Here is a 26955-nt window from a genome sequence, read left to right as displayed (position 1 = left end):
CCAAGAGTAAAAGTTAAGAAATTTTCCGCAACTGATAGGAAGGGTTCCTCCACATGGATACCAAACAAAGAGCTTTTATGTAGATTAACCTTTAAGCCTGAAACTAACTCAAAACACTTGAGAATGTTCTTCAAGCTCTAAAGATTCTTCACAGTTGGTTTACAAACAATGATAGTCAGCAAATTGGAGATCACACACTTCAATCCCTCTTCCATCAACTTTATAATCCTCCAAGCTTCAAGCACATCTAGCCATACGAACCATACCAGCAAAACCTTCAACCATCATAAGAAATAGGAAAGGCATCATTGGTTCCCCATGTCTGTTTTCTCTATAAACTGAAAATTAGCATGTAGGTCTCCCATTTACTAGCACTGACATAGAGATCGAAGAAAGACAAGTGTAAATCCATATCCTCCACTTCGCAGGAAAACCGAACCAAACATAAATATGGGTGGTTTGTTTATGTACCAAAAAGAGATGGATAATCAATATAATTATATATCCATACCACTAAGTAAAGCAATCATTGAAATTAAAGTTCGCCATCCACTATTACCATATTACTTCACCCAATGATTTCTGGTGTCATAACCAAGCATTACATTTTTTTAAAGAAGAGACATCACGCATATAAGGATATAATATGCGACAAGAAATGTTGTGCACAAATAATTTAAATATATTTTACACTAATAACATATTATTGACTTGTAGATTAAAATTATACGCACAAATGATGTGTGATGTGTGTATAATATAGAAAAATTATAATAATAGTGAACACCCATCAAAATTATAATATATTTGATACCTGTAACTTCTAATTAAATAAGTACACATAGGAATGTATCCAAAATGACAAATTAAACTCAATTATTTCTACGTAATCAACATAAAGTCATAAAGTTTGATTGTTCTTATATGTTTGGCATATCATTGAAATTGAAAATATTGGAATGAGACTGAATTGATTGGAGGTGAGTGAGCATTTTTTAGCACGCATTAGCCTGTAAATATGCTCTATTCTAAATGAATTATAAGAAATTGTGCATGAAATTAAACGGCACATATAATTCAAAAGGAGAAGAGACAAACGAATTTAGGTATTTTACAATATCCAATAACTAGAAAGACAGTTAATAATTAATAATAAACATGAAAAGGAAGGAAAAGAACTATCAAAGATCAATAAATCATCTTCCTTTTATATCCAAAAAAAAGAAATTGATGTGAATTGATGTCACTTTTGTAGAAAGATAAAATTAAATATTTTCGAAGAATTGTTTTAAGGAAAAACTTGGTTCTGATAAATTCCATTTTAGTTCGAGGGGAATATTTTATTGTATTTGATGTTTTGTTTTTTCCAAGCTTTATTTTTTTATTTTAAATCGTAACCTCAAATCCATTTGCAGAAAAAATAATAATAAAGGTTAAGACATAAGACCATTGAATTTTAAGTGTAAAGGATTAGTTCTAAGCAGGCCATACTAGTTAAGTAATAATAGTGGCCAAGAGGAGTGTAATAAACAAAAGATAATATGTAATAATATTTTTATCTTTTTGTTTATCATAAAATTATATTTTTGTTATTGAGAAGATGAAGAAAAATAAATACTTGCATCTCGAGAGAATCTTGTTCCATCTTAAACACACTCCATTTGACACTTATATTCTTTTTTTAATGACTCGTTTTCTCTCCACCACTAGTTTAGTGAAATACAATTCACAATTATCTTCTTCACACCATTTAAGCATTTAAGTGCATCTTTTTCCACCAAGGTCTTCATTACACTTTTTTCCACAAGTGACTTTAAGTTCCATTTTATTCTATTCCTAAAATCCCTCTTTTTCTTCGGAATTCTCTAAATTTATCAAACCCACCCATCAACCAAACAAGATTGGACTATGAGAGAAACTAAATTAATTAATAAAAAAGGAACATAAGCATTTAAACCCTCAAAGTCATTCCTCCTCCTTAGTTTTTGGCTTTTCTGAGTCATATTGGATAAAGTTCATTACTTCATGATTTCCTTTAATAGATTAAAATCAATAAATATGTTACTTTTGATGTGACCTTCCTAAGTTTATTATTTTATTTTTAATCGGCGTTTGAAATTGCATTCCAAATCACAGCTACAAATGTATTATTCTGATCTTGAATTATTTGTATTTAATTCCTTGATTTATTATTATTGTAAGTATAAATATCTATATACAGTAGTATAAACTTTATCATCTATTTATTTATATTTATTATATTTAATATTTTATGATTAAATTTAGATGAAAAATTGATGTAGTGACAATGTAAAAAGTTCTTATAATGTAAGTAGAAATATATTCTCTATTTAATGCTAACAACCTTTATAGTTTCCCAGATGATTCTTTTTGAAGTATATAATTCACCAATCTTACGTTCTCTGTCGTTGTGTTGTTTAGTTTTTGTAAAGACTCGTTGTTTTTTCTTTCTCATTGTTTAGTAAACTCCTATGATGCATAATGCATTATTACTCGTTAATATGGAAGGACACCCTTCTGCTTTAAAAAATACATTCACATATTAAATGTAACTTCATTATATATTATTCATATTTAATTATTATTTATTTTTTGAAATATAAAAGAAGATATAAGTAATATAAATAAATAATGTATAATAAATTAATTATGTATATTAAAAATCAAAGAGCAAAAAATAATGTGTAATTCATTGATTGATTGAATTGGTTTTAATGATTTTTATTACAAAGAAATTGATCAAACACCTATTGTATAGAAAATACAAGATAACTATTTCTACTTAACTCATAACTAAGTCACTAATTTGTTATTCACATATTTTTATCATGAAAATTGAATTTATAATCATGGCTTGTTATGTAGAAGTTAAGTGAGTTTAAACTAATTACTAGTCCAATATAATATTAATAAAAAATATCAACATATATTTCATCACCCTATCAAACTCGGGAGTGAATATTAAAAATGATGATTGAATGGAGAAGGCTCAAAAACCTTTGTTAGAATGTCACCAATTAATTTTTCACTCCATATTTGTCTCTCTGTTTTGTTTGCATATGCCATAGGGTGGTCTTTGTTCACCAATTGCAAGTAAAGCTCATGCAACTTGAGGATTGCATAAAATAATAGCCAACAAAGACTATTTAATAGAAGATATTTAGTAAAATTGAAAGTAATATTATTTTTTTATCAAGAACAAACATAACAGAAATAAGATAAAAACGATCAAATGATATTATTCTTCAAGAATATCATATTGTTTTCTTGGCTAAAGATTGAGGAGAGAAATCTAGAATACGATAAAATATGAACAATAATTGTTCAAGATATAATTTTTTTGGTACTACCAAGAGTATTCCCTCACCTTACGGGTAAATAACTAATCCCTATCGAAATTTGTGGTCGCCCCTCCCAACAAGTGTCGCACCCAGTAATCGAAAAAAATTTCTACTCACAAATAAAAAAAAATAAATATGATGAATTATGAGCAATATTTGTAAAAATGAATAAGAAAGTAAGAAAATAATATGATAAATTATAAGTCATTTTTGCTTAAGAATAAGAAGAGAAGAATATAATAAAATATAAACAATATTTGCTTAAAAATATCAAGCAGAATTGAAAGAGATAAAGAATATAAAAAATGTATAAGAGAAAGAACAAGTAAACTTTGAGGTGTTGGAAAAATCTTTAATGAAGACTTTAATGAGCGGAAGACTTTATACTTGAAGATCATAATACATACTAAAGATGATATCACTACAACATTTTTGGCCTATGATAACAGCTCAAAACCGTGGTCTATTATGAAAAAATTGTTGTCTTTATCATAGACAACAGTTTTTTAACTGTGGTAGTCTAAGGCATTGTCTTTTGTTTAGACAGCAGTTTTTTAGATAAGGCAATAGCGGTAAAAAAAATGTTGTCTTTCTAGTGAGATAGACAATGAATTTTTTATTTTGAAAAGACAACCGTTATTGACCATGACCATTATAGGCAACACCTACAATCGTTGCCTATGATAGTTTACAGAACACTTGTAAAATCGTTGCCTAAACGACACTTGTCCCCTTCAAACACAATCATATTGAAGAAACTCAAGACGATCGAAACAATTTAGCTTTAAAAACCATTTTAAATCCTTTCTCATTATAATAAACCAATAATGTTACCTCACCTGGACTATCAAGAGGGAACCACCTTAACAACTCACCAAAATGCACAACAACAAGAATTAGATTGAAAAGCAAAGGTGTAGTTACCTGCACTTTTTATCTTAGTAAGCTTCAAAATATCTACAAGGCAATTATCTAAACATAATTGAGAATGCAATATTCAAATCATATCAAGATTATCAATTAAACTACATCAAGTGATAAAAGCACACAATACCAACAAAGTAAAAAGTAATTGCTAATTTCAAATCATATTGCACTCAGGTCAAAAAGGTTGTAACAAGCATTCTTATAAGAAGCATAGTTGCAAAAACAGACTTTAGAAATGACCTGCTAAAGTCCCATGTAAAACTAAGTCAACAAACTACAAAATAATCCACATTTGCTAGATTCTCTAATTAAACATTTGGGGATATAAATTTGTTGAAGAAGTATGAAGCAGATAGAAAACCAACAAATATTACAATGGTGGTAATTCTTGATGGTTTCCAAAAAGCTTATTCAATTGATTTTGGACTCTTTAATTTTATGCGAGTTGCAACATTCAGTGGATCAAACTATATATCACTACTCAAAAGAAGTATCATTTCTTATACTTCAGGGGAGCAAAAATTGCCACTTTTAATAAGATTCAAGTATGAACACTATAGGTCGTGCAACAATACGATACAACAAAGTACCTATTAAACAACAATAATGATACAATATTAACTGCTAAATTTAATTATGATGTTATGTTTGATGATAGAAAAACATGAGAGATTTGATAAAATTAATGCATACCATCACTGAAGAAAATAGAGGTTGACCATGAAATAGGGTAACTTCTTGAAATTTTGAGATTTTGATATGAGAACCCTAAAGCAAAACATAACCATAAAGCAAAACCAGAACCCTAAGGCAAAATATTAGAAGCAATTAAACACGAAAGAAAAAATCATAAAGGAAATCCAAAATGCAACCTTAAACCGAATAGAACCCTAAACCAAACCCCTAATCAAACATAACAATATTAAACTAATCATATTTTTGCCACAAGAGCATAAAAACGACAAGATTCAATAAGACTAACCTGAATTTGGGGCTTTTCTTCATGAGATTTATGCAAGACGATAAACTTCGATTTGAGAATTGTTTTTCCACCAAAAAAGAAGGAATGTTGGTGATTGAGAAGAAAGTGAAAGTGATTGAGTAGGAATGAAAGTGATTGAGAAGAAATTAAAAGTGATTGAATTTGGAAATATTGAAGAAAAGTACTCTTAGGACGATTGAGTTTGGAAATATTTTGCTCAAGGTTGGGAAGAATGTTGATGAAAGGATGAAGTTATAGGAGCAATCATCATTTAAATGATATTTTTAATAAAATAAATTAATTAATTAGAGAATGTTTTTTCTATTAATTATAGGGTCACACATAAAAATTCATGGTCCAATACAATAAATGGGTAATAATTTTAAAATCGTTGTCTTAAAGCACAATAGGCCACAATTTTGAGAATAATTATGACAACAATATCAAAAATCATGGTCTAATATAATGAATAGACAACAGTTTAAAAATTGTGATCTTAAATTACAATAAACCATGATTTTCAAAACAATTATGACAACAACATCAAAGTTGTGGTATAATAACGAATAAGCAAAAGTTTTAAAACCGTTGCCTATAGTACTTTAAGACAACAATTTTTAAACCGTTGAAGGTGGAGGCGTTGCCATAGGCCAAAAATGTAGTAGTGTATATACTCCATATATGACCAAGATTTTCATGTCAAATTATCAAGAAAAAATATAAAACTATAGCGGAAGCGTACCTTAATGTATTCATAGAAAATATGATTTATGAACTTTATATAATCCTTAACATCATATATCATCAACTTCATGTCATATGTCCTTGTATGCAAAATGTCCTCCTTTATCCTTGTATTCAAATGCATGTTCATATTAGAACATGTAGGTTATTTGATATTCCAATTGTAGATCATCCTTAGCTTTAGTTTATTCTCTAATGGGATGAAGAGAATGACTTTTATGTTGTGGTTCACCTTGTTGTGTGGCAGTCTACAATTAGGGACTATAACCCCTTATTTATAAAATGTGCATATCTTCCATGAAGAGTGGTGTTACTTGATTTCTTATTTTCAATTTTGTTTATCATAAAAATAGAAAGAAGACTTTAGATATTTATACAATAATTTTCATGACAAATATATCTATAGTCATAGCCTTACTTAAATTATATAACTTTAATTTGACTACATAAAATAATGACTATAAACACTTTAAATATTAGATATGTGACCTAAAATTTGTTACATGAGACCTTGCTACAACAATATTGGAGCAATATTTGTTTGGTGCATTGTGTTTCACTTTCTCAAAACAAGTGAAAAAGTGGTCAAAGTTACCGCTTGGATATATGTCCAATGCTGGAAGCCAATAAACCATGCTCATGGAAAGAAACCCCTTGAGGGGTCATTAAGGCCCGGAAAACTATCAGAACATCTCAAGTCTGCAACCTCACTACCACTCTTTTCAGCGGTTGCAAGAGGTTGAGCAGAAAAAACCTGTGGCGGAGAAATAAGGTGTTATCTTGTTTCCTTCTTCACCACCAAAAACATAACATATCTGTTGGAAGAGAGACAGAAAAAGAACAAGCACGAGCCATAAGATGTATAATTATTGTTTTGATATCATATTAGAAATTAAAAAATAAGAACATCAAATCAAGTATATTTTATTGATAGAATAAATTGATTTGAATAAGTTTTGTTACAAATAGATTAATGAACTTATTATATAGAAAATACACGAGAATTAACTATACTTGATTACTAGTTAACTAACTAATTAAACTAATTTACATATATTTTAATTATAAAAATTAAATATACAGTGATTATTTTTTAAATGTTATACAAAATATAAGTATATTTAAACTAATTAGTAATTCATACAATTTTAACATAAAATATATATATATATATATATATATATATAATATCATATGGATTACTAAAGTTGGTGGCAGATCATTTACATCACATGCCATTGGCCTGTTGGTCATAATTAATCAAAGTGGAAGGGTTTGGTAGTCTTGTAACATAATGTATTATAATGTGCACATGTTACTGATTGCTATGAAAAATATATAAAATTACCCAGTTGCTAAAGCAACATTCTGAAAGTACTTCATCTATTATCACATGTTTTAATTGACTCAAATAATTGATGTTATATATACAAAGCATATATTGCAAATGTAGCATACACAATAGGCAAAGCAAAAAAATCCCAACATGGCCTCTCAAACAATCTTCAATTCTGAATCTGATGAAGACAATTGGGTCATCCAAATCAATCAATTAGTGAGTGAAACAAACCTCACTATCTTGAGCAAAATCCCTGTTTGCATTTACCAAGTCCCTAAATCTTTGAGTTGTGTTATGCCTGAAGCCTTTACACCTCAACTCATAGCCATTGGTCCATATAACCATTTTTGTCCTGAACTCTATCCCATGGAAAGGTTCAAAGTTTGTTCAGCCAAAAGGGTCCTTGACTATTTCAACAAACATGACTTCAAACATTTAGTAGAACAACTCCACAACACTGCACCATACATTCGTGCATGTTACCACAAGTACTTGGATCTCAAAGATGATACCTTGTTATACACTATTGCTATTGATGCTTTATTTTTAATAGAATTCTATCACAACTATGTAGATGAGAAAGTCTCTAGTTCTTTCTTGGCAGGACTAGAACGAGCTCAGATGAGTGGTGTGAAAACAAAAAATGCAATCATAAGAGACATGATCATGGTTGAGAACCAAATTCCAACCTATGTGTTAATGAGAATCTTGTCAATTGGAAGCTCCCAACCTGTTGATTCAGTTGAAGAAGAATTGGGTTCGATGCTTTTGTCATTCTGTGACAAACATTGTCCATTCAAGTTAACTCACAAACCAATAACATGTTCTGAAGCTGTCACCAAGTATTATCATATCTTGGATCTTATGTATCATATGGCGGTCTCACAGCATGAGAAGTTAGACATATTAACATTGGAGATCGAAGGTAATCTACTTAGAAACTATATATAAATTGATTAGATTCATGTGTTGAGTTACTTCTGTGTTTTGAATGACTCTACATAAGTTATATGATTGACTTGATGACTTTTACAATAAGTAAGGTATCATTATTTGAGATGTTTTGTTATTGTAAGTGATATTTTGAAAATATTGCTTTTGGCAAAATTTCCATTCAAATGATTTTTATTCATTTTTAAAATGTTTTTACATCAAATTTCAAAATAACAAAAAAATTACATAATTTAATTAATTTTCAATAGGTTTGGAGACCATCTTAATTGCAATTACCTTAACCACTCCCATCATCACCAATTTGACAACCACCCCAATCACCACTTCAATCCTCACTATCGATTATAAAAACTCCAACTACCACCACGGATCGCCACAACCCTAACCATAGATAATTTCAATATGTATTAATTTTCTATTTACTTTTTAACTTTGAATGAATTTGGTAACCACTAACCCTTAATGTTTGTGAATTCTATCATTCCACTCTTATCTACAATGTTTTTCAACAGATGTGGCCTCTTCCATTGATGCTGGTAATTACAAGAGAAGCTCATCAGAAAATGAAGACAAAGACACCATGTTAAAGAAAGTTAAAGATCCCATAATTTGGACATTAGCCTTTCTTAAAAAACTGAAGGACATGCATATTCCACGACCCATTAAACGACACATAGATGCAATAGTCAATATATCCAGCATAGATTATGGTTCATCACAAACATCTCCTTCTAAAGAAAAAGCTCCTGTGGTAATCACAATCCCTTCAGTTTGTGAGCTTCATTCTGTTGGGATCCGTTTTGAACCTTCTGAAGATGGCATCGTAGCCATTGAATTCGATGAGAAAAAAGGCATATTTTATCTCCCTCTGATAAAGTTGGATGTGAACTCTGAAGTGATAATGAGAAACCTAGTAGCTCATGAGGCCTTGACTAAACCAGATTTTTTGATCTTCACAAAGTACGCTGAATTGATGAGAGAAATCATAGACACTGAGAAGGATGTGAAGATACTAAAGGAATCAAATATCATAAAGTCAAATAGCTCTCTTGGTATCAAAGAAATTGATAAACTATTCAATGGAATGAGCAAGTCTATTGGACCTACAAAGACCAAGGAATTGGATAGCACCATTAACAAAGTTATCAAGTACTACCATGAAAAGAGAAAGGCCAACCTCTCTAGGAACATCACTGAGTATGTGTACTCTTCATGGAAGTTCTTCACACTTCTTTCCACTTTTGTGCTCTTGGCCATGACGGCTATTGAAACAGTTTGCACAGCTTATGAATGTTCTAAGGTTTTAAAACGTATATGACTTTTGTTTTTAGGTTGTAGTTAAAAATTAAACTGTTGTTCTTATTGTGGTTGCTGTTGTTATTGTGTCACTCAAAGTTTGACATCTTTTATTTAGAAAATGTGTTGCAATTCCAGTTTTCTTCTTATTGTTATGTAATTTAGGTTATTTTATCTTCCATAGTTCCATTATATCCTGATAGAATTAGGTGCAGTAAAAAAATTCTGTACGTCGTTGCTGCAGACACGTATCCAACTATTCAGAAGATTAGTCTTAATTTTAATTTTTCTTGTCATAAAGCAAAAAAAAATATAGGGTTGAGATTGCATAAGTCACTTTAAATCATTGTACAAAATCCGTTTAGAAGCATGAATGTTCTTTTACTTTACCTATAAGGCTATTACATCTTAGGAAATTTATAAAATAGGAGAATTGTAGGTTATTTTTGAATATCTTCTACATATAATATATCTATTCAAATGACAAGATAAAGGCAAATAACCGTAGAAGAATACATGTTGTCTAAAATAAAATATAAAATTGAAGAGTTGTAGAGCACATTCCCCCATTGAGCCCAATGTGTGTCCATCATCAAGTTATCTAACAATCCTTACGATAATTGTGAAAAATTGTAGGAAAATATGACTGATTGATCGTAATTACGGTTAGAATAATATTGTGGAGACTCCTAAACCAAATGTTGAAGCTATAATTATGGTTGTGGAGTAAATTTAAAACATTACTTCAATCTAAAACCTGCTTACAATTTGGGAGTGGGATCTATTGAAAGATGTAATCAATAGTTAGTTGATATAGTTAGGAAGTTTCTATTTTTAGTTAGTAATTATTGTTAGTTAGCCAATTATAGAAACTTGTATAAATAGGATTGATATCTTGTAAATCAAGGAATCTATCATTCATTCTTCAAACTCTAAAACTCTCCAAATCTTCTCTTCACTCTAAATCTTCTTTTTCTATTTTTCGTTAACATTTGGTATCTAGAGCCACAAAAAGATCAAACTACTCCGCTGCAAACATGGCTCAAGTACAGGAAATTTTGCCACGAATCTCCTGTGCTTGATGGAAAGAATTGGACCAGATGGAGCATTCAGATGAAAGCCATCTTTGGCTACCGAGAAGTTGCCGATATTGTTGAGGAAGGGTTGCCAGTATTGGAAGAAGGAGCAACTGAAGCACAAAGGAATGCTCACAAACAGAACAAGAAGAGAGATTGTAAAGTAATTTGTCTCCTACACCAAGCAGTGGACAATGGCCACTTTGAGAAGATTGCAGGGTCTGCAACAGCAAAGGAGGCTTGGGATGTGTTGGAAAAACATTATGCAGGGGCTGCTCAACTGAAGAAAATTCGGCTAAAAACAATGAGGAGGCAGTATGAGCTTATGCAAATGGATGAGGGAGAAAGAATTGCAGATTTCTTCACAAGAATCATAACTCAAGTGAATGGAATGAAATCTTGTGGTGAAAGAATGGAGGATGCTGCAATTGTTGAGAAAGTGTTGAGAACCGTGACTCCCAAATTTGATCATGTTGTGGTGGAAATTGAAGAATCAAGAAGAATGGAAAAAAATGAAAATTGAAGAACTACAAGGGTCTCTTGAAGCACTACAACAAATTTGGTATTTAGTAGAGGTTTTTCTGTGAAGGTAATCCAAACCTCCTCAAATAAATCAAATGAGGAAGACTGACGATTAACTAGATATATAGTGGAGATTTTTATTTAATTTAGGGAGGTTTTCAACCTCCACTATCAATTTGAAAATAATATATATCTTCATTACTTCACCCTTTTACTAAAAAAAACTATTTCTCTTCTCTATTTCTTCACCCCCAAACCCTACTTCTCCACTCCACCTCGTTCTCCTCCTTGTCTCCCTTTCGCTTCTCTGCGTCGCCGAGGTCTGTCTCCACTGTCGTTTCCGGAGGAAGAGCTTTTTGTGATTCGGAAGACGAAAGCAATCGTCTATGGTGGTGTGAGGAAGGGTGCTGTAACGATGAAGAAGAGAAGGGGCTATTTCATAGATACTTGAAAGATCAGTTTTTTCGTGTTGGAGCGATCAAGATGAACATGAAAAAGAATATGATTCTAGAAGGATCGAAGATATTGAGAATCTAGGAAGTAATAGTAGGATTCTTCTGTTGAGGTGATGAACGGTTTTTTTTTGAAGTTTTATTATCACCTTATCTGATTTTAATGCTTAATTTTTTGTTTATGTTACATATTGATTATTGGTTGTATAATCCTTACCTTTAATACGCTGATTACTACACAAAATGTCAGACTTTGCTTCCAATTGTGGAGAAAGAAGATGAGAGTGAGGAACTAAGGTGTGTGGCGGTTCAAGTTATTAAAGAGCAAGTAATGCATGAACTTTCTGATGTGAATGCACTAAGGGTTCTTAATGCATGAACTTTCAATTCTAATTTTACACTGAAATGCATCTATGAACAATTCTTGGCTTCTAATTTTATTTTGGTCTGGTTGTGTGAATGGCATCCATAATCTATTTTGGTCTGGTTGTAATAGCTCAAGCTTTATGGGAGAGAGAGGGGTCTATAATGACACCAATTGTGCCTTTTCTCTTTGTGACCAAGGGCAAGGACTGAATGAGTAATATTATGAACACCAATTGCAATTGTAGTCCATATTGACATTCATATAACAACTATAACTAAACCAGCGGCGTTAATTCGGAGTAGCTACTATAGGATGCAACTTAGTGTGGTCCCAGAGAATCATTTGCATCCATACATTAAAAAAGGGCGAGTTGGTGATGATCCAAATGCAGAGGAGATATTAGTAGAGTGTGAAAATGAGGACAATACTTTGAGTTATTTAAAATGTCATGTTCAGCTTCTAAGAATTTGAGAAAACATCATGCGGGATGATTCTGATTGCTGCATTTTCAGAAGAACAAAAGAATGTAATGCAATGGTTTATCTTTGATATGATATAATAGCTTGCGTCACTTGATTCATGCATCTAAATTTGTTGTTGGTGCTTTCTCTATTATCAAAATGATTTAAGATAAATCTATGCTTGTGTTTTTAACATTCTCTCTTGGTTGATGGCACATGACATTATTAAGTGCTTTGTGGAAGTTGATAAATTGGTCATAAAATTCTGATAGTGATCCTGACCAGCCTTCTCTTGGTTGATTATACAAAACTCACTGGCGGACAGAAAAAGTGGATAGAGTTGAGAGCCAAGATGGTAAGTTTATCACAACTTTTTTCTTCGGTACATAATTTATTTGAAGTTAACGTAGGATCCTTGTTTGGTTTCCATGGCATTCCCAGGGGATCAAGAAACAGAAAAGGCTTAGAAGTATCTTTTATCTATATATCAAATTGTTACACAAATAGTCAACAAGTCACATCATTTGTTTTGAAGTTAGAATTATTTTTTCTTGATGCACAGTTGTTGTTTTTTCTTTAGTTTAAAATTTTGAATTGTGACAATAAGACCTGAAACCATTTATTTAGCATGCCTTAATGTATATAAGTTAACCCAAAAACTGAGTAAAAAAAAGTAGTAAACTTCAGGCATTGGTTGTACGCACAGAATTTATAATTGTTTTTACCTTGTATGCTCATATTAATCTATGGTCTTTCCTTTCATTTTTTCCTAGGGAGCAAGTTTTGGAGATGTTATATAAATGACTGACATCTTTAAGGAGGGTATCATTAGAAGTTCTAGAAGGCTTGATGAGTTTTTGAATCAGGTATACAATTGTCCACCCCTGTAGCTATAATAACCACATGGTTTCAATTCTGATGGTTGGATTTTTTGAAACTTGCAAAGAAACTCTTCTATTTACTTTGAAGTGGAAACCATAGAAATGTATTACTAAAGTGTGCATAATCATAAGACATGCAATATTATATGAACCAAATGTATATAATGATGTAGTAATTATCAATGCTTCTTTTTATTGTTCCAACTAAATGTTTTCATTTTATTATTTCAGGAAAATGAAGATGCAAGTATGTCTAATACACCTTTGGATGTAAGAGGATCATCTGGAGCTATCAACAATTAGGATTTTTGTTATGTATTTTATTTTTAAATTATCAAATGAGACTACTTTTAGTTTTTTGAGATTTTATTGTGTATTTAGATTTATAATGAATGATGAATTTTAACTCTTTAAAATATGTTACGCTACCTTGCTAATTTGCAATGAAATTTTATTATTTTTAAGAACATTTGTTTTTAGTATTGTATATTTAAATAATAATTATAAATTAATGAGATTAAAGTTGTGAAAATTATTAAATTAAATTGAGGTTGAAATCCTCTAATTACCTCTTTAAGGAGGTCTCTATATGTTATTTCGAGTTATGGATGTTGAAAATATCCACATCTAACATTCTTAAATAGTGGAGGTTTAAAGCCTTCATGGTAAATATTACAAAGACCTCATTAAATAGTGGAGGTTAAAAACCTCCACAGATATTGGAGGTTAAAAACCTCCACAAATAAACCGCCACAAATTTATAGGTACTGGAGGTTTTCTAAAACCTCCGCAAAATGCTTCTAGCGGTCATAATTGTGGCGGTTTTTGAAACCTCCGCTATTTATACTGTGGAGGTTGAAAACCTCCACTAATCGCATAAAAAACCTCCACTAAATATAAAATCTGTTGTAGTGAAGCTCATGAGCAGAGACTCAATGAAAGATTAGTTGATAGGCCCTCACACCAAGCCTTGCAGACTCAAACATCAACAAAGAGAGGAAATTTCAATGTGAGAAATTTCAATAAGAACCAAAACAAGAATTGGGATACAAAAGGTGGGCCAAGAAAGGGAGTTGATCAGCAAGACCAGCTCAACATGAGAAATGATGGAAAGCAATCCAAGAATTGGAAGAGGAGAACTGATAAGAGGAGAATAAAGTGCTATAATTGTGACAAACTAGGGCACTTTGCATTTGAATGCTATGCATCAAACAAAAACCAACATCAAGGGAAGCAAGACCCTGAGGCAAATCTTGCCAAGGAAGAGGGTGAAGACTTTGATGATGAGGCAGTGCAACTAATGATGACAACAACAATCAGCAAACTTGGAAATAATATATGGTATCTTGACTCAAGATGTTCCAATCATATGACTGAATATAAGGATTGGTTAGTGAACTTTGATCCAACCAGAAGAAATAAGGTGAAGTTTGGTGACAATAGAGTTGTAACAGCTGAGGGAACAGGGGACATTCCACTAAGAATGCAAGATGGCAGAAGGGCACTCATAACTGATGTGTTATTTGTCCCTAACATGAAGACTAATCTCATCAGTATTGGTCAGATGCATGAGAAAGGGCTCAATATGGAGTTGCACAATGGTTTCCTAGAGATTTATGACAACAAGAAGAGAAGAGTTCTTAGTGCACCTCTCTCAAACAACAGAACATTTCAAGTAAAACTAGATGCAATAAAGTCTCAATGCCTGAATGCTAAAACCAATATGGATGAATCTTGGCTTTGGCACTAAAGGTATGGCCACTTAAACTTCAGAGATCTAAAACTACTAAAGCAGAAAAACTTAGTGACTGGTTTACCTGAAATAAAATCACACTTGCCAATATGTGATAGTTGCATAATTAGTAAACAAACAAGAACCCCTTATAACAAGTACACACAAGCTAGAGCTACTAAACTATTGCATATTGTCTACTCTGATGTGTGTGGACCTTTTGAAGTGAATTCACTAAGAGGAAACAGATATTTCGTCTCCTTTATTGATGATTTTAGCTAGAAGATGTGGATCTATCTCATCAGGGCCAAGAGTGAAGTGTTTGAACACTTAAAGAGGTTCAAAGCAGAAGCTGAAAGACAATCAGGAAAACAAATGAAAATATTCAGGACTGATGGAGGAGGGGAATTCACATCAAGAGAGCTTGAGAAATTCTATGTTGATCAAGGCATAATCCATGAGGTGACAGCTCCTTACACACCTCAACACAATGGTGTAGCTGAAAGAAGAAACATGACAGTAATGAATATGGTGAGGTGTATGCTGAGATGCAAAGGATTACCTCATAACCTATACGGAAAAGCAGTCATAACAGCCACTTATGTTATGAATAGATGCCCAACTCAGAGCTTAAAGAATCAAGTCCCTGAGGAAGTTTCGACTGGAAGAAGACCATCAGGAAAGCATTTGAGAGTGTTTGGATCAATATGCTTCAAACAAATCCTAGATCAAGTAAGAAAGAAACTTAATGATAAGAGTGAGTTAATGATTTTTGTTGGCTATCACCCAACATGGTCATACAAATTACTAAATTCTGTGACAAATCAAGTGGTTTTCAGCAGGGATGTGTACATTGATGAGATGAGTACATGGAATGATCTTCACAAAAGAATTGAGAAAAGGACAATTATGCCTTTAATTCCTGCACCAGAAGATCAAGATGAGTATGAAGTTGCATATGAAGACAACTCATCCTCAAGAATAGATGCTGCAAGGATCGTATCTAGACCTACAAGGGTAAGACAACCACCTATGAGGCTTAATGAATATGATTTATTTCCTGATGATGCAATTACAGATGAGGGTGATCTAATCCATCTTGCACTTATGGGAGAAACTGAACCAATCACTTTCCAACAAGCCATGAAGGAAGATGTATGGTTCAGTGCAATGGAAGAAGAACTCAAGGCAATTGAAAAGAACAACACCTAGACAAAAGTTAACCTACCAACAGGAAAAGTACCTATACCTGTAAAGTGGGTATATAAAGTTAAACTCAGGCCATATGGTAGTGTCTCAAAACAGAAGGCAAGGTTGGTTGCAAAGGGGTTTATGCAAAAGGAAGGTTATGATTACACTGATGTCTTTGCACCTGTGGCAAGGTTTGAGACCGTTAGGTTAATTGTAGCCTTGGCAAGTTGGTTTGGGTGGAAGTTGTGGCAACTTGATGGCAAGGGTGCCTTCCTCAATGGGCCTCTTGAAGGAGAAGTGTACATAACACAACCTCCTGGTTTTGACATATCTCACAATGAAACAAATGTGCTGAAATTGAATAAGGCTCTCTATGGGCTTAAACAAGCTCCAAGAGCTTGGAATAGCATAATAGACTCATTCTTAAGGTCTATTGGTTTCATCAAATGCAAGAATGAACATGGAGTCTAAGTAAGCTCATCAAGTACAGGAGAAAAAACTTTACTCTGCCTATATGTTGATGATCTGGTTATCACTAGTAGCTGCGAATCTGAAGTCCTAAGAATTAAAAGAAAATTGAAGTATGAGTTTGAGATGAAAGATTTAGGTGAATTAGCCTACTTCTTGGGAATAGAATTTCTGAAGACTCACGAAGGATTAATGATGAATCAAATGAAGTATGTCAAAGATGTTCTAAGCAGATTTCAAATACTTGAATGCAAACTAGTAGTTGTGCCAGTTAAAGGAAAGGTTGGTTTGATTGATAAAGAAGCAAATAAACCAACATATCCAACTCTCTTTAGGCAAATGGTAAGTTGTCTTAGGTTCATTTGTCATAGTAAACCTGAGATAAGCTATGTTGCACGAGTAATAAGTAGGCATATGGCTAATCCTAAGCAATCTCATATGATTGCAGCCAAGAGGATAATGAAATACTTGAAGGGAACTATGAATTATGGAATTTTGTTTCCCAACCAGAAAGAGGTAGATGAATCTTGCTTTGTTGGCTACTCAGACTCAGATTGGTGTGGAGATAAGGAGGATAGAAAAAGTACTTTTGGGTATGTGTTCTCCATATTTGGTGCACCTGTGTCATGGTGTTCTAAAAAGCAAGATGTGGCGGCTCTTTCTACATGCGAGGCTGAGTATATAGCAGCCTGCAATGCAGCATGCCAAGGCATATGGTTGACATCATTGATAGCAAAATTGAAGTGTGGTGAACTTGGTAAGTTTGAGCTAAGAGTAGACAACAAATCAGCAATCAACTTAGCCAAGAATCCAGTCAGCCATGGAAGATGCACACATATTGAAACAAGATTCCATTTTATAAAAGATTAAGTTGAGAAGGAGAAGGTGAAGTTGGTTCACTGTCCAACAGAAGATCAGGTTGCATATAATATATATATATATATATATTGATTTCTTCTATTGTCCCTTTTGAGAAACATTTGTTTATAGCCTCCAATCTATTCTGAGTAAGGATCCTCTCCAGTAATGGAGAGGCCAATGGTTTTCAAAATTTTGACATGTGACAAGATAATAAATCAATGGTTATGATTCTACAATGAAAATAATTCAAATTTTAATTAAAAAAATCCCTAAATCGCTAAGTCATTTCCTCATTTCCTTTCCTTTCTCGAAAATCCTTTTCAAGTATGAAGAGAGTAGAAGAATAGTCACTGTTAAGCATTGAATCCATTGCTATTTTAATTTAGTTAGAACGTGAAACAAATGAAAATTAGATTTTAAAGAGTCACTCTCATTGGTTTGTTAAGATAAATTGAAGAAGAAAATAGGGAGAGGATAGAAGAGCCATCAATGTTGGAGATAAATTGAAAACCAGTAAATTAAAGAATATTTATCACATTTTACATAATCATCACTCATAATTGGTGTGAAAGAGCATGAATAGGTAAAAAGGGAATTTTTCTCTCTCAATCATAACTATTACTATGGCGTTCCAACCAATTTCATTGACACAATATTGTTTTTCTTCTCGTATTTTATCGTTTTCCAATCCCAAAGTCACACCATTTTCAAACTCAGAGTTTCTTCTGCTCAATTTGACACTCAATCAGTAAGTTAAACCCTAAACTCAGTTTCTTCTTCTCAGTTTTGGAAGAAGAAAGTACCGAGAGGAAAGAGAAATGAGTTGTAGAAGGAATTTAGGGATTTTTTTAATTAAAATTTCTATTATTTTCATTGTTGAATCATAACCATTGATTTATTGTCTTGCCACGTGTCAAAATCTTGAAAACCACTGGCCTCTCCATTACTGGAGTGGATCCAGACTCAATCTATTATGGTGAAAAGAGTTAATTGTCACTCTATCGGTCTCAATTAAAAAAAAAATGCACAAAATCTCATGACAATGATAATAGCTTTTACCTTGAAAAGTGTTTGTCTTCATCCACATTTCCTTTCTCTGAAAAAGTTTCTACACTTTTTCAACAAGTGTGGCAATAGGTGATACATTTGAAGAAGTAACAGCTTGAAGCACATTTTCCAATAAATGTAGCTTCTATCACACATATATGATAGTCTTTAGCAAGATTTAAAATCCGTTTATTATAAAAGCATATATATTAGTTGAGAGAGAAGTCCTAAAAATGCTTCAGTGTTTGGACAACCATCTTAATCAATTCTTTTTTTCATATTCCTAGCCAATCAAATTTCATAAAATAATATAAAAATATTAATTTTTATTTTTAATTAAATGAGATATTTTAATTAAATGAAGATACTAAGTAAAACAAGAATGATGATATGTAATCCTCCATCTAGGGGTGAGCAGGACCAGGCCCTATCCGCTCACCTGGTACAGCCTGATCATGATCAGGTCCAAATAGGGTTGTGTCTGATCGGGTCTAGGGTCGGGTTCAGGTTCAAAAAATAGACCCAATTAATATTTTGTGTCGGTTAGGGACCAAGCATGACCCGACACGTCCCGTCCATGGTCATTCGCTCATCATGCTTGTATGTTTTTCTACTTAAATGTGTATAGAGTAATGATACTCTTTTGGTCGAAAGTATTATTTATTCTTTAATTTTTTCATAATATATACATGATTAATAATTTATATATACATATATCATTTTATATATCAAACTACATATTCATAATGATAAATAATATTGAGAAGTATTTATCTAAAATAAGTATGTGTTATATTTAATCGGGTCTAGGGTCAGGTCGGGTTTAAGGGCTAACATGATCTCTATCTATGATCGGTGAACTTCGGGTCTAGGGTCGAAGCTGAATTCAAAAAAAAAATGACTCAATCAATATTTAGGGTCGGGTAAGAATAAACCTTAACTTGTCCCAACCCGGCCCATGCTCACCCCGACCTCCTCCATTGTTTTTTACCATTGAAGGGACAAATTGAGTGGCTAGACCACGTGCTACAATTTCTGCACCATGCAAACGTGCTCCAGTCAACCCTAAGTATTCCCCTGCATATAGTTAAGCAAAAGAGAGAAAATTGTAAATTAATCAATGTTAGTGATTTATAATATAAAAATGTAAAGGAAGGACAAATGTTTGCTTTTGTGGATATAGTATGCCATAAACATCAAACTAGCTGAAAGTGAAAATAATATAGGAATAAAAAATGTTTACATAAATTAATTTCGAAAATATATTTTATCTTAAAATCCAGTTAAGCAAAATTAAAAAATGACATGTATTTTCATATGACTTCTAGTTTTTTCACTTTTGATTGAAGCAAATGACTTGGAAAAAGATTTTTTACTATTAATTAAATGAGTGTAATATCTATGCACTAATAATGTAATTATTTATACATAGTCAGTGCGACATCTACATTTTATTTGGATTATTTTTTTAAATTAATAATGATTGAAAATAAATGTTGGATGATATAATGAAAGTATAAAAAATTCTTACACTATCAATGTATAAATATTACATTCATTTAATTAATATTACACATATACATATTTTTTCTAATTAAATATAATTCATTTTTTCCAATTGCTGATAAAACCACGAAATTTTTTGAGGGACACAATAACTGAATTTAAACTCTAACAAATGCACTCTCATATTCCCTATCCTTATTAAAAAAATAGGAAAATTACCTATATAAGAAGCAAGAGGGAGAGAACAAAATTTCTAAGTGTGTGCAAAATATACCTTATATTGTCATTATTACACTTTATATTGTAAACCTTCTGAACATGGAGGGGATATAGTTTAAAAAATTATGGTATGTTTTGGGAAATTACATTTTTTGCCCTCAAAATTTTAAACTTATTATACCTTGCACCCCCTTTTCTTTAAATTCTACCAATATATCTTAAAATTTATACTATTGTCATTGTACTTGTAACTTTGAGGTTTAAGTTATCATTGCAATTCCCAAAATAGCCAGGAAGCCTAGAAATTACCAAAATAGCCAGGAAGCCTAGAAATGAAGTAATTTGCCCCCACATCCGGAAAAAGTCTTAAAGATGCCTCAGGCATTGCAAATACCTACAAATAATCAATTATATTAAGTTAAGAGCCTTCAATTATATATATATATATATATATATATATATATGAAAGATTTGTTTACATCTGAGTTAAGTTATACAAATTACACTCAATTTCAGCCATTGATTTTCTTAAATCATATGGACCAAATGGGTGAGTAAAATAAATGATGAGAGGAAAAAAATTAGATGACATTTAAGTTTCACTCATTTGGTCCGCATGACTTAAGAAAATCAATGGTTGAGATTGAGTATAATTAGTGTAACTTAAATTAGGATGTAAACGAATTCCATGTGCTATTGTGAGAAATGGGAGCACTTAGTATGAACCACTAGATCTTGATTGAATGATTAAGATTAAAAGATACATNAGATACATGTACATGACTATCATGTGACCAATAACTAACTTTTAATTACAATCATCCATAATTGTTTGTAAGCCCAGATCTATCATTTTCACAATTTTTGAACTGTTTTCAGCTCCATATATATCTAATGTATTGTCTATGAAGTAAGATAATTCAGAGTTAACGAGTATAAGTGAAGAGAATGATACAGCTCTTTCAGCTACAATCCTGAATGTTGTGTTCATGGAAAGACCTGCTCCTCCTCCCATAACAGCTCCATTAATGATAGAGACCTGATTCAATGCACACCATTTGAAAAAAACAAAACAACTCAAATGTGTAATCACTGATCAATGAAAAGAAATTACTAGTTGGCTAACTCACCATAGGCTTTTTGTAGGTTGCTATCAAATGGTCTAGAGTGAGCTGTTTCTTGTAATACAATACAGGATAGGTCCAGTGCCCTTTTAGGGTGTCTCTGCTGCGCCAAACTCTTCTTCTTTCTTCACCTTTAGACTTTCCTTTCATTCTTCATTTTCAATCTCGTGCTGCTTCTTTTTTTTCCCCTCAACCTTACACATTTTTCAATCTTTATTGATTCTTGATCATGGCAATGGCGAATCAGATAATCAACCCCATCCTTGACCTTATCAGTCCTTACTACCTATCTCCAAATGAAAATCCTGGAGCTGTGCTGGTTTCTGCTCTTTTAAATGGTGACAATTACCATCCTTGGTCGAGAGCAATGACCATGGGATTGCAGATGAAGAACAAAATGATGTTTATAGATGGATCTTTGCCTAAACCAGAAGCACACGATCAGATGTATGCAGTTTGGAGTAGATGCAACAGTCTTGTTGTGTCTTGGATCACTCATGCAATTCAGCCATCAATAGTTTAGAGTGTTTTATGGATGGACACTGCAAAGGAGATTTGGGATGATTTGAAGGAAAAGTATTATCAAGGTGACCTATTCAAAATATCAGAAATAATTGGAGCAATGCATAATATCAAACAAGAAAATGCAACAATTGATCAATTCTATACACAGCTGAAAGGGCTGTGGCAACAGTTAGATGATTACATTCTAATCCCTCCCTGTGAGTGTGAAATCAAATGTCACTGCACTCTCATTCCTACAATCAGAAAATACAGAGAAAATGAGCATGCGATTTACTTTTTGAGAGGATTGAATGATCAATACTCTGCTGTTAGATCACAAATTATGGTGATGCAACCTTTACCTCCAATCAACAATGTGTTCTCAATTCTAGTTCAACAAGAAAGGCAGTTGCTAATTGAAAATCCAACAATTGCAGCAAGCATCTCAAATTCTAACACTGACTCAAGACATGGGAGAAGAGGAAGAGGATATAGAGGAACTATGGGTGGAAGATCAACTATGCAAGGAAGATCTGGAATTCTTGGTAGAGGTAGAGGTCAAAAGATTTGCACTTATTGCCAAAGAAGTGGACATACAATTGATAATTGCTACAAGAAGCATGGATTTCCACCAAGCTTTCCTTCTAACAACTCTAACAGTGCGAATTGCTACTCAGGAAGTGATAATCAAGACAACTCACAAGAAAATGGCACTAGTGCAGAATGCAAAGATGACAAAGATCCAGGAGTTGCTTTTACTCCAGCTCAACATGATGCACTGAGAAACATAATACAAGAGTCTATGAATCAATCAATGCATAGCACAAACCAGATTAGTTTAACATCTAATTCTGTTCCTAATTTCAATCATGTCAATTCATGTATGAAGCTTGCATCACATATGCACAAATCAAGCAATTGGGTGCTTGACACAGGTGCAACAGACCATGTCAATTGCAACCTATCTGCCTATCAAAATTACAGAAGGATCAACCCTCTTTCCATCATATTGCCTAATGGCAATCATGTAACTGCAAGTTACTCTGGCATTGTTATTTTTTCTGATCTGTTTTACCTAAGTGATGTGCTATATGTGTCTATATTCAACTTTAACTTAATATCTATTTCTAAACTTACTAATTCTCTAGGCTGCAAATTAACTTTTTCCACCAATCATTGTCAAATTCAGGACCAACTCTCCTTGAAGATGATTGGTGTAGCTGAGCTAAGGAAAGGATTGTATTTGCTAAATGAACTCAGCAAGACTCATGATAAGCCTCACATTGTAAATGTTTACACCTCATATGATGATCACAATTTATGGCATGCTAGATTAGGACACCCTTCACACAAGAAATTGCAACACTTGCAGACTATTTTCCCATTTATTAAGTGTACCAAAAATCATGATCCTTGTGAAATTTTCCATTTAGCAAAACAGAAAAGGTTGTCTTATTCCTATAGCTTTACTAGATCTGCTTCTGCTTTCAATATAATACATATAGATATATGGGGACCTATTTCTACCCCATCTACCTTTGGCCATAAATACTTCCTTACTATTGTTGATGACAAAACAAGATTCACATGGCTTTTCTTTATGAAACAAAAAAATGAAACTAATCATGTTATAAAGAATTTTGTTACCTATGTTGAAACTCAATTTGACAATAAGGTTAAAACCATTAGAAGTGATAATGGCAAAGAATTTCTCATGAAGGATTATTTCCTTCAAAGAGGTATGAATCATCAAACCTCTTGTGTTGAAACACCTCAACAAAATGGAATTGTTGAGAGAAAGCATCAACACATTCTTGGTGTGACTAGGGCTTTAATGTTTCAATCTAATATGCCTCACTGTTATTGGTGGAAGGTGGATAATGTTGGTGAAGGTGAGTGTTGTCTGGTTAAGGTGATGAGTTTATTGCCATATGTGAATGTCATAGAGGGAATGGCAAAATCTGAAGTGACTGGCCCTATAGTACTTAACCATTCAATCCCTAATACCACATCAGCTCCTTGTATTGGCAAAAGATAAAATGGAATGTGAAATAATTGTTGTTGTAGGTTGATAGGAGTTTCTTTACATAATCCAGCACAATAAATATGCTCACCATTACCTACCATGACTGGAAACTTTGGGGTTGGGCAAATAGGTAGCTATAAAAATTGTGCAACTAAGGGTTGCATAACATTGTGTGAACTACCCATATCTACTAACACAGTCACTGTATCTCCAAAATTTTGGCCTTCAAATTTAAGTGTCTTTGGAGATGGGTTACCTTGTAGAGCATGATCAGATAAGTGGAAGTGAAGAATTTCTGACTGGTCTATGTCATGCGATATGCATTCTACATCCAACATTGGTAAATTATGGTCATTAGCAATTAGACCCTCACTACCTTCCTCACTCACCATCAAGAGCAATTGCTTTGGTTGGCAACGGTATCCTAGAATGAACTTTTCATCGCAATTATAACATAGTCCATGTGCGCGTCGTTCCTGCATTTGAGTTGCAGTGAGTCTTTTTATGGGCAGAGTGTGCGATGTAGTTTGACTAACACCATTAAGTCCAGCAGTCTTGGGGACTGGTTATTGTAGTTGTTTGGGAGTGCCATGAATGATTTGATGTGGCCTTTGCCATAGCAATTTTACTTTCCACCAATTTTGCCAACCCAATTGCATGAATCACTGAAAAGGGTTGTTGAATTGCTAGTTCGCGTCCAATCTCTAGATGAAGTCCAGATAAGAAACAGTTGAGCAACATTTCAGGAGTCATTCCGACTACTTGATTTGAGAGACGTTCAAATCTGGTTTGGTAATATGTGACTGTAGTAGTTTGTTTTAATTTAAATAGTTCAGCTTGAGGATTTGCAAATGTAGATGATCCAAAACGTGCCACTAGAGCTTTTATAAAGCCTTCCCAACTTGTTAATTGATTGGTCTGAAACATCCACTTATACCAACTTAAGGCGTTTCCTTTCATTGAGAATGTTACGAGTTCAAGGCGTTGAAATGGAGCGACTTGATATAAGTTGAAATATTGTTCTGCTTGGATTAACCAATCTTGTGGTTCTGTACCATCAAATGGTTGTAGTTGTAATTTTGGAGGTTTTATATTTCCTAGTGATGGAAACAATCCACAACCATATGGAGTTGTTGGTGGTCTTGGTTGGGAGCCATATGATGGCGGTGGTGTTGGTTGAAAGCCATATGGTGGTGGTGATGATGTTTGTGTTTTGTTTGTGGTTAACCTTGCGATCTTTTCCACTAACCCATTAAGGGTGCTTTCCATGTAGGCTTCCATGGACGCCTGAAATATATCCTATCGTTCATTCATGTTCTGCTGCACAACAGCCAATTTTTCTATAACCATCGCATTGGAAGTGTCCTCCATGGTAGAGTGTATAGATGAAGAAGACGAAGTAGGTTTATGAGGTATGAGAACAACAATGAAAGCACCAATGTGAGGGTGATACCCTAGCAGTGAATAATTCTAATATACTAAAGGAAAACTAAGAATGATAAAAAAGAGGTAATTTTTATTGATGCCTTTTGAATGAGGGTTAACATTACTTAAATAGTACTTGAAATCTAATCTATGGATTGATGAAATATAATCTTAATCCAGTTATTTGGAAATTAAATATAAAAATAACACAATATAATCTTATCATAATCTTCTCCTAATTATATAAGATAATCTTTAAATTTAGGAGGTAGTTTTATATCTCTCTTGAGTCTTCCTGTGATATTGGACTCAGAGTGAAATCCAAGTGGTCCAACAGTCTGGTACTCACTCTTTCTGTCTAGGAATGTAGCTTTCTGTCTAGGAATGTAGCTTGTTATGAACACATCTTCCCTTTCTGCAATATAGATACTCTGAAATCCAAACATCACAGAACCTACAATTCCCCTTTTGATCAAGACCAGGATCCTAGAGATAATTCCAATTCTAACAATGCTATTTCCCCTGATCCAGTTGACCTGACTAGGATAGATCCAGTGCATAACAGAATCATTGACCAACCTAGGACAACCAGACCTGATTCTGACCCTGAGAGTACCACTAGGACAGAAGGTGATACTAATAACACCATCCCTGATCCTGAACCATCCATGGAATGCACTTGTAACAATGAATCTGATTCTAATAACAGTCAATCCCAAGCTGTTCAGGAACTCAACATTTCTGAGTCTAACCATACTGCTATTCCCCCTAGGCAATCCAATAGGATAAAAGGACCTCCTACCTACCTAAAGGATTATCATTGTAGCCTAATGCATCAAAGTACTCATTCTGTTGATCATGTCAAGTACCCTATCACCAAACATCTTAACTATAACAGCCTATCTTCAAAACAAAAAATTTCCTCTATTGCTATAAGCATGCATGATACTTTATACAGAGGCTATCAAATTTCCTCACTGGCAAGAAGCAATCAACTCATAATTACAAGCTCTAAGCAGAAGCAACACATGGTTTTTAACTGAGCTACCAGAGGACAAGAAAGCAATAGGATGCAAGTGGGTTTTCAAAGTGAAATATCATGCTGATGGAACAATTGAGAGACACAAAGCAAGACTAGTGGCAAAGGGCTTCAATCAAACAAAAGGAGTTGACTATATGGACACCTTTAGTCCAGTAGTTAAAATGACAACCATAAGAGTATTGGTGTGTTTGGCATCAATCTACAATTGGCACTTGCATCAATTGGATATCAACACAACCTTCCTTCATGGTGATCTAAAGGAGATTGTTTACATGAAGGCACCACAAGGTCTTCAAGTCTCAAACTCCAGAATTGTCTGCAAATTGGAAAAATTCATATATGGATTGAAACAAGCTAGTAAGCAATGGCATGACAAGCTCACCAACACTCTGCTGAAAATTGGTATTACTAAATCCTTTGCTGATCACTCTTTATTCATTAAGAACA

At 33.1% G+C, this 26955-nt stretch overlaps 2 protein-coding genes and 1 long non-coding RNA gene across 4 annotated transcripts; 2 read left to right on the top strand and 1 right to left on the bottom strand.

Annotated features, from left to right (window-relative positions):
• Positions 7461 to 9736, top strand: LOC109343131 (putative UPF0481 protein At3g02645). Its single transcript, XM_019581284.1, has 2 exons — positions 7461 to 8279; positions 8821 to 9736. Exons 1-2 carry the CDS (start codon positions 7502 to 7504, stop codon positions 9624 to 9626), a joined length of 1584 nt encoding a protein of 527 aa, XP_019436829.1. The 5' UTR covers positions 7461 to 7501; the 3' UTR covers positions 9627 to 9736.
• LOC109343132 lies at positions 11437 to 13783 on the top strand. 2 transcript variants are annotated; one of them, XR_002107169.1, is made up of 4 exons: positions 11437 to 11767; positions 11905 to 12837; positions 13256 to 13348; positions 13595 to 13783. It is a non-coding gene; the product is annotated as an uncharacterized LOC109343132 (long non-coding RNA). The 2 variants fall into 2 exon arrangements; XR_002107168.1 differs by having other exon boundaries at positions 11437 to 12837.
• On the bottom strand, positions 18724 to 21661 carry LOC109342270 (probable 3-hydroxyisobutyryl-CoA hydrolase 2). The gene is made up of 5 exons (XM_019580289.1): positions 21518 to 21661; positions 21343 to 21426; positions 20697 to 20781; positions 19654 to 19739; positions 18724 to 18807 (listed from the first exon to the last, which is right to left on the bottom strand). The coding sequence occupies exons 1-5, from the start codon at positions 21659 to 21661 to the stop codon at positions 18724 to 18726; spliced, it is 483 nt and encodes a 160-aa protein (XP_019435834.1).

The sequence above is a fragment of the Lupinus angustifolius genome, chromosome LG03 (assembly GCF_001865875.1).
Source record: "Lupinus angustifolius cultivar Tanjil chromosome LG03, LupAngTanjil_v1.0, whole genome shotgun sequence".
In the NCBI taxonomy this organism is placed as follows: Eukaryota; Viridiplantae; Streptophyta; class Magnoliopsida; order Fabales; family Fabaceae; genus Lupinus; species Lupinus angustifolius.
Note: the sequence above shows the minus strand (reverse complement) of the source record. Positions and strands in the feature narration are given on the sequence as shown.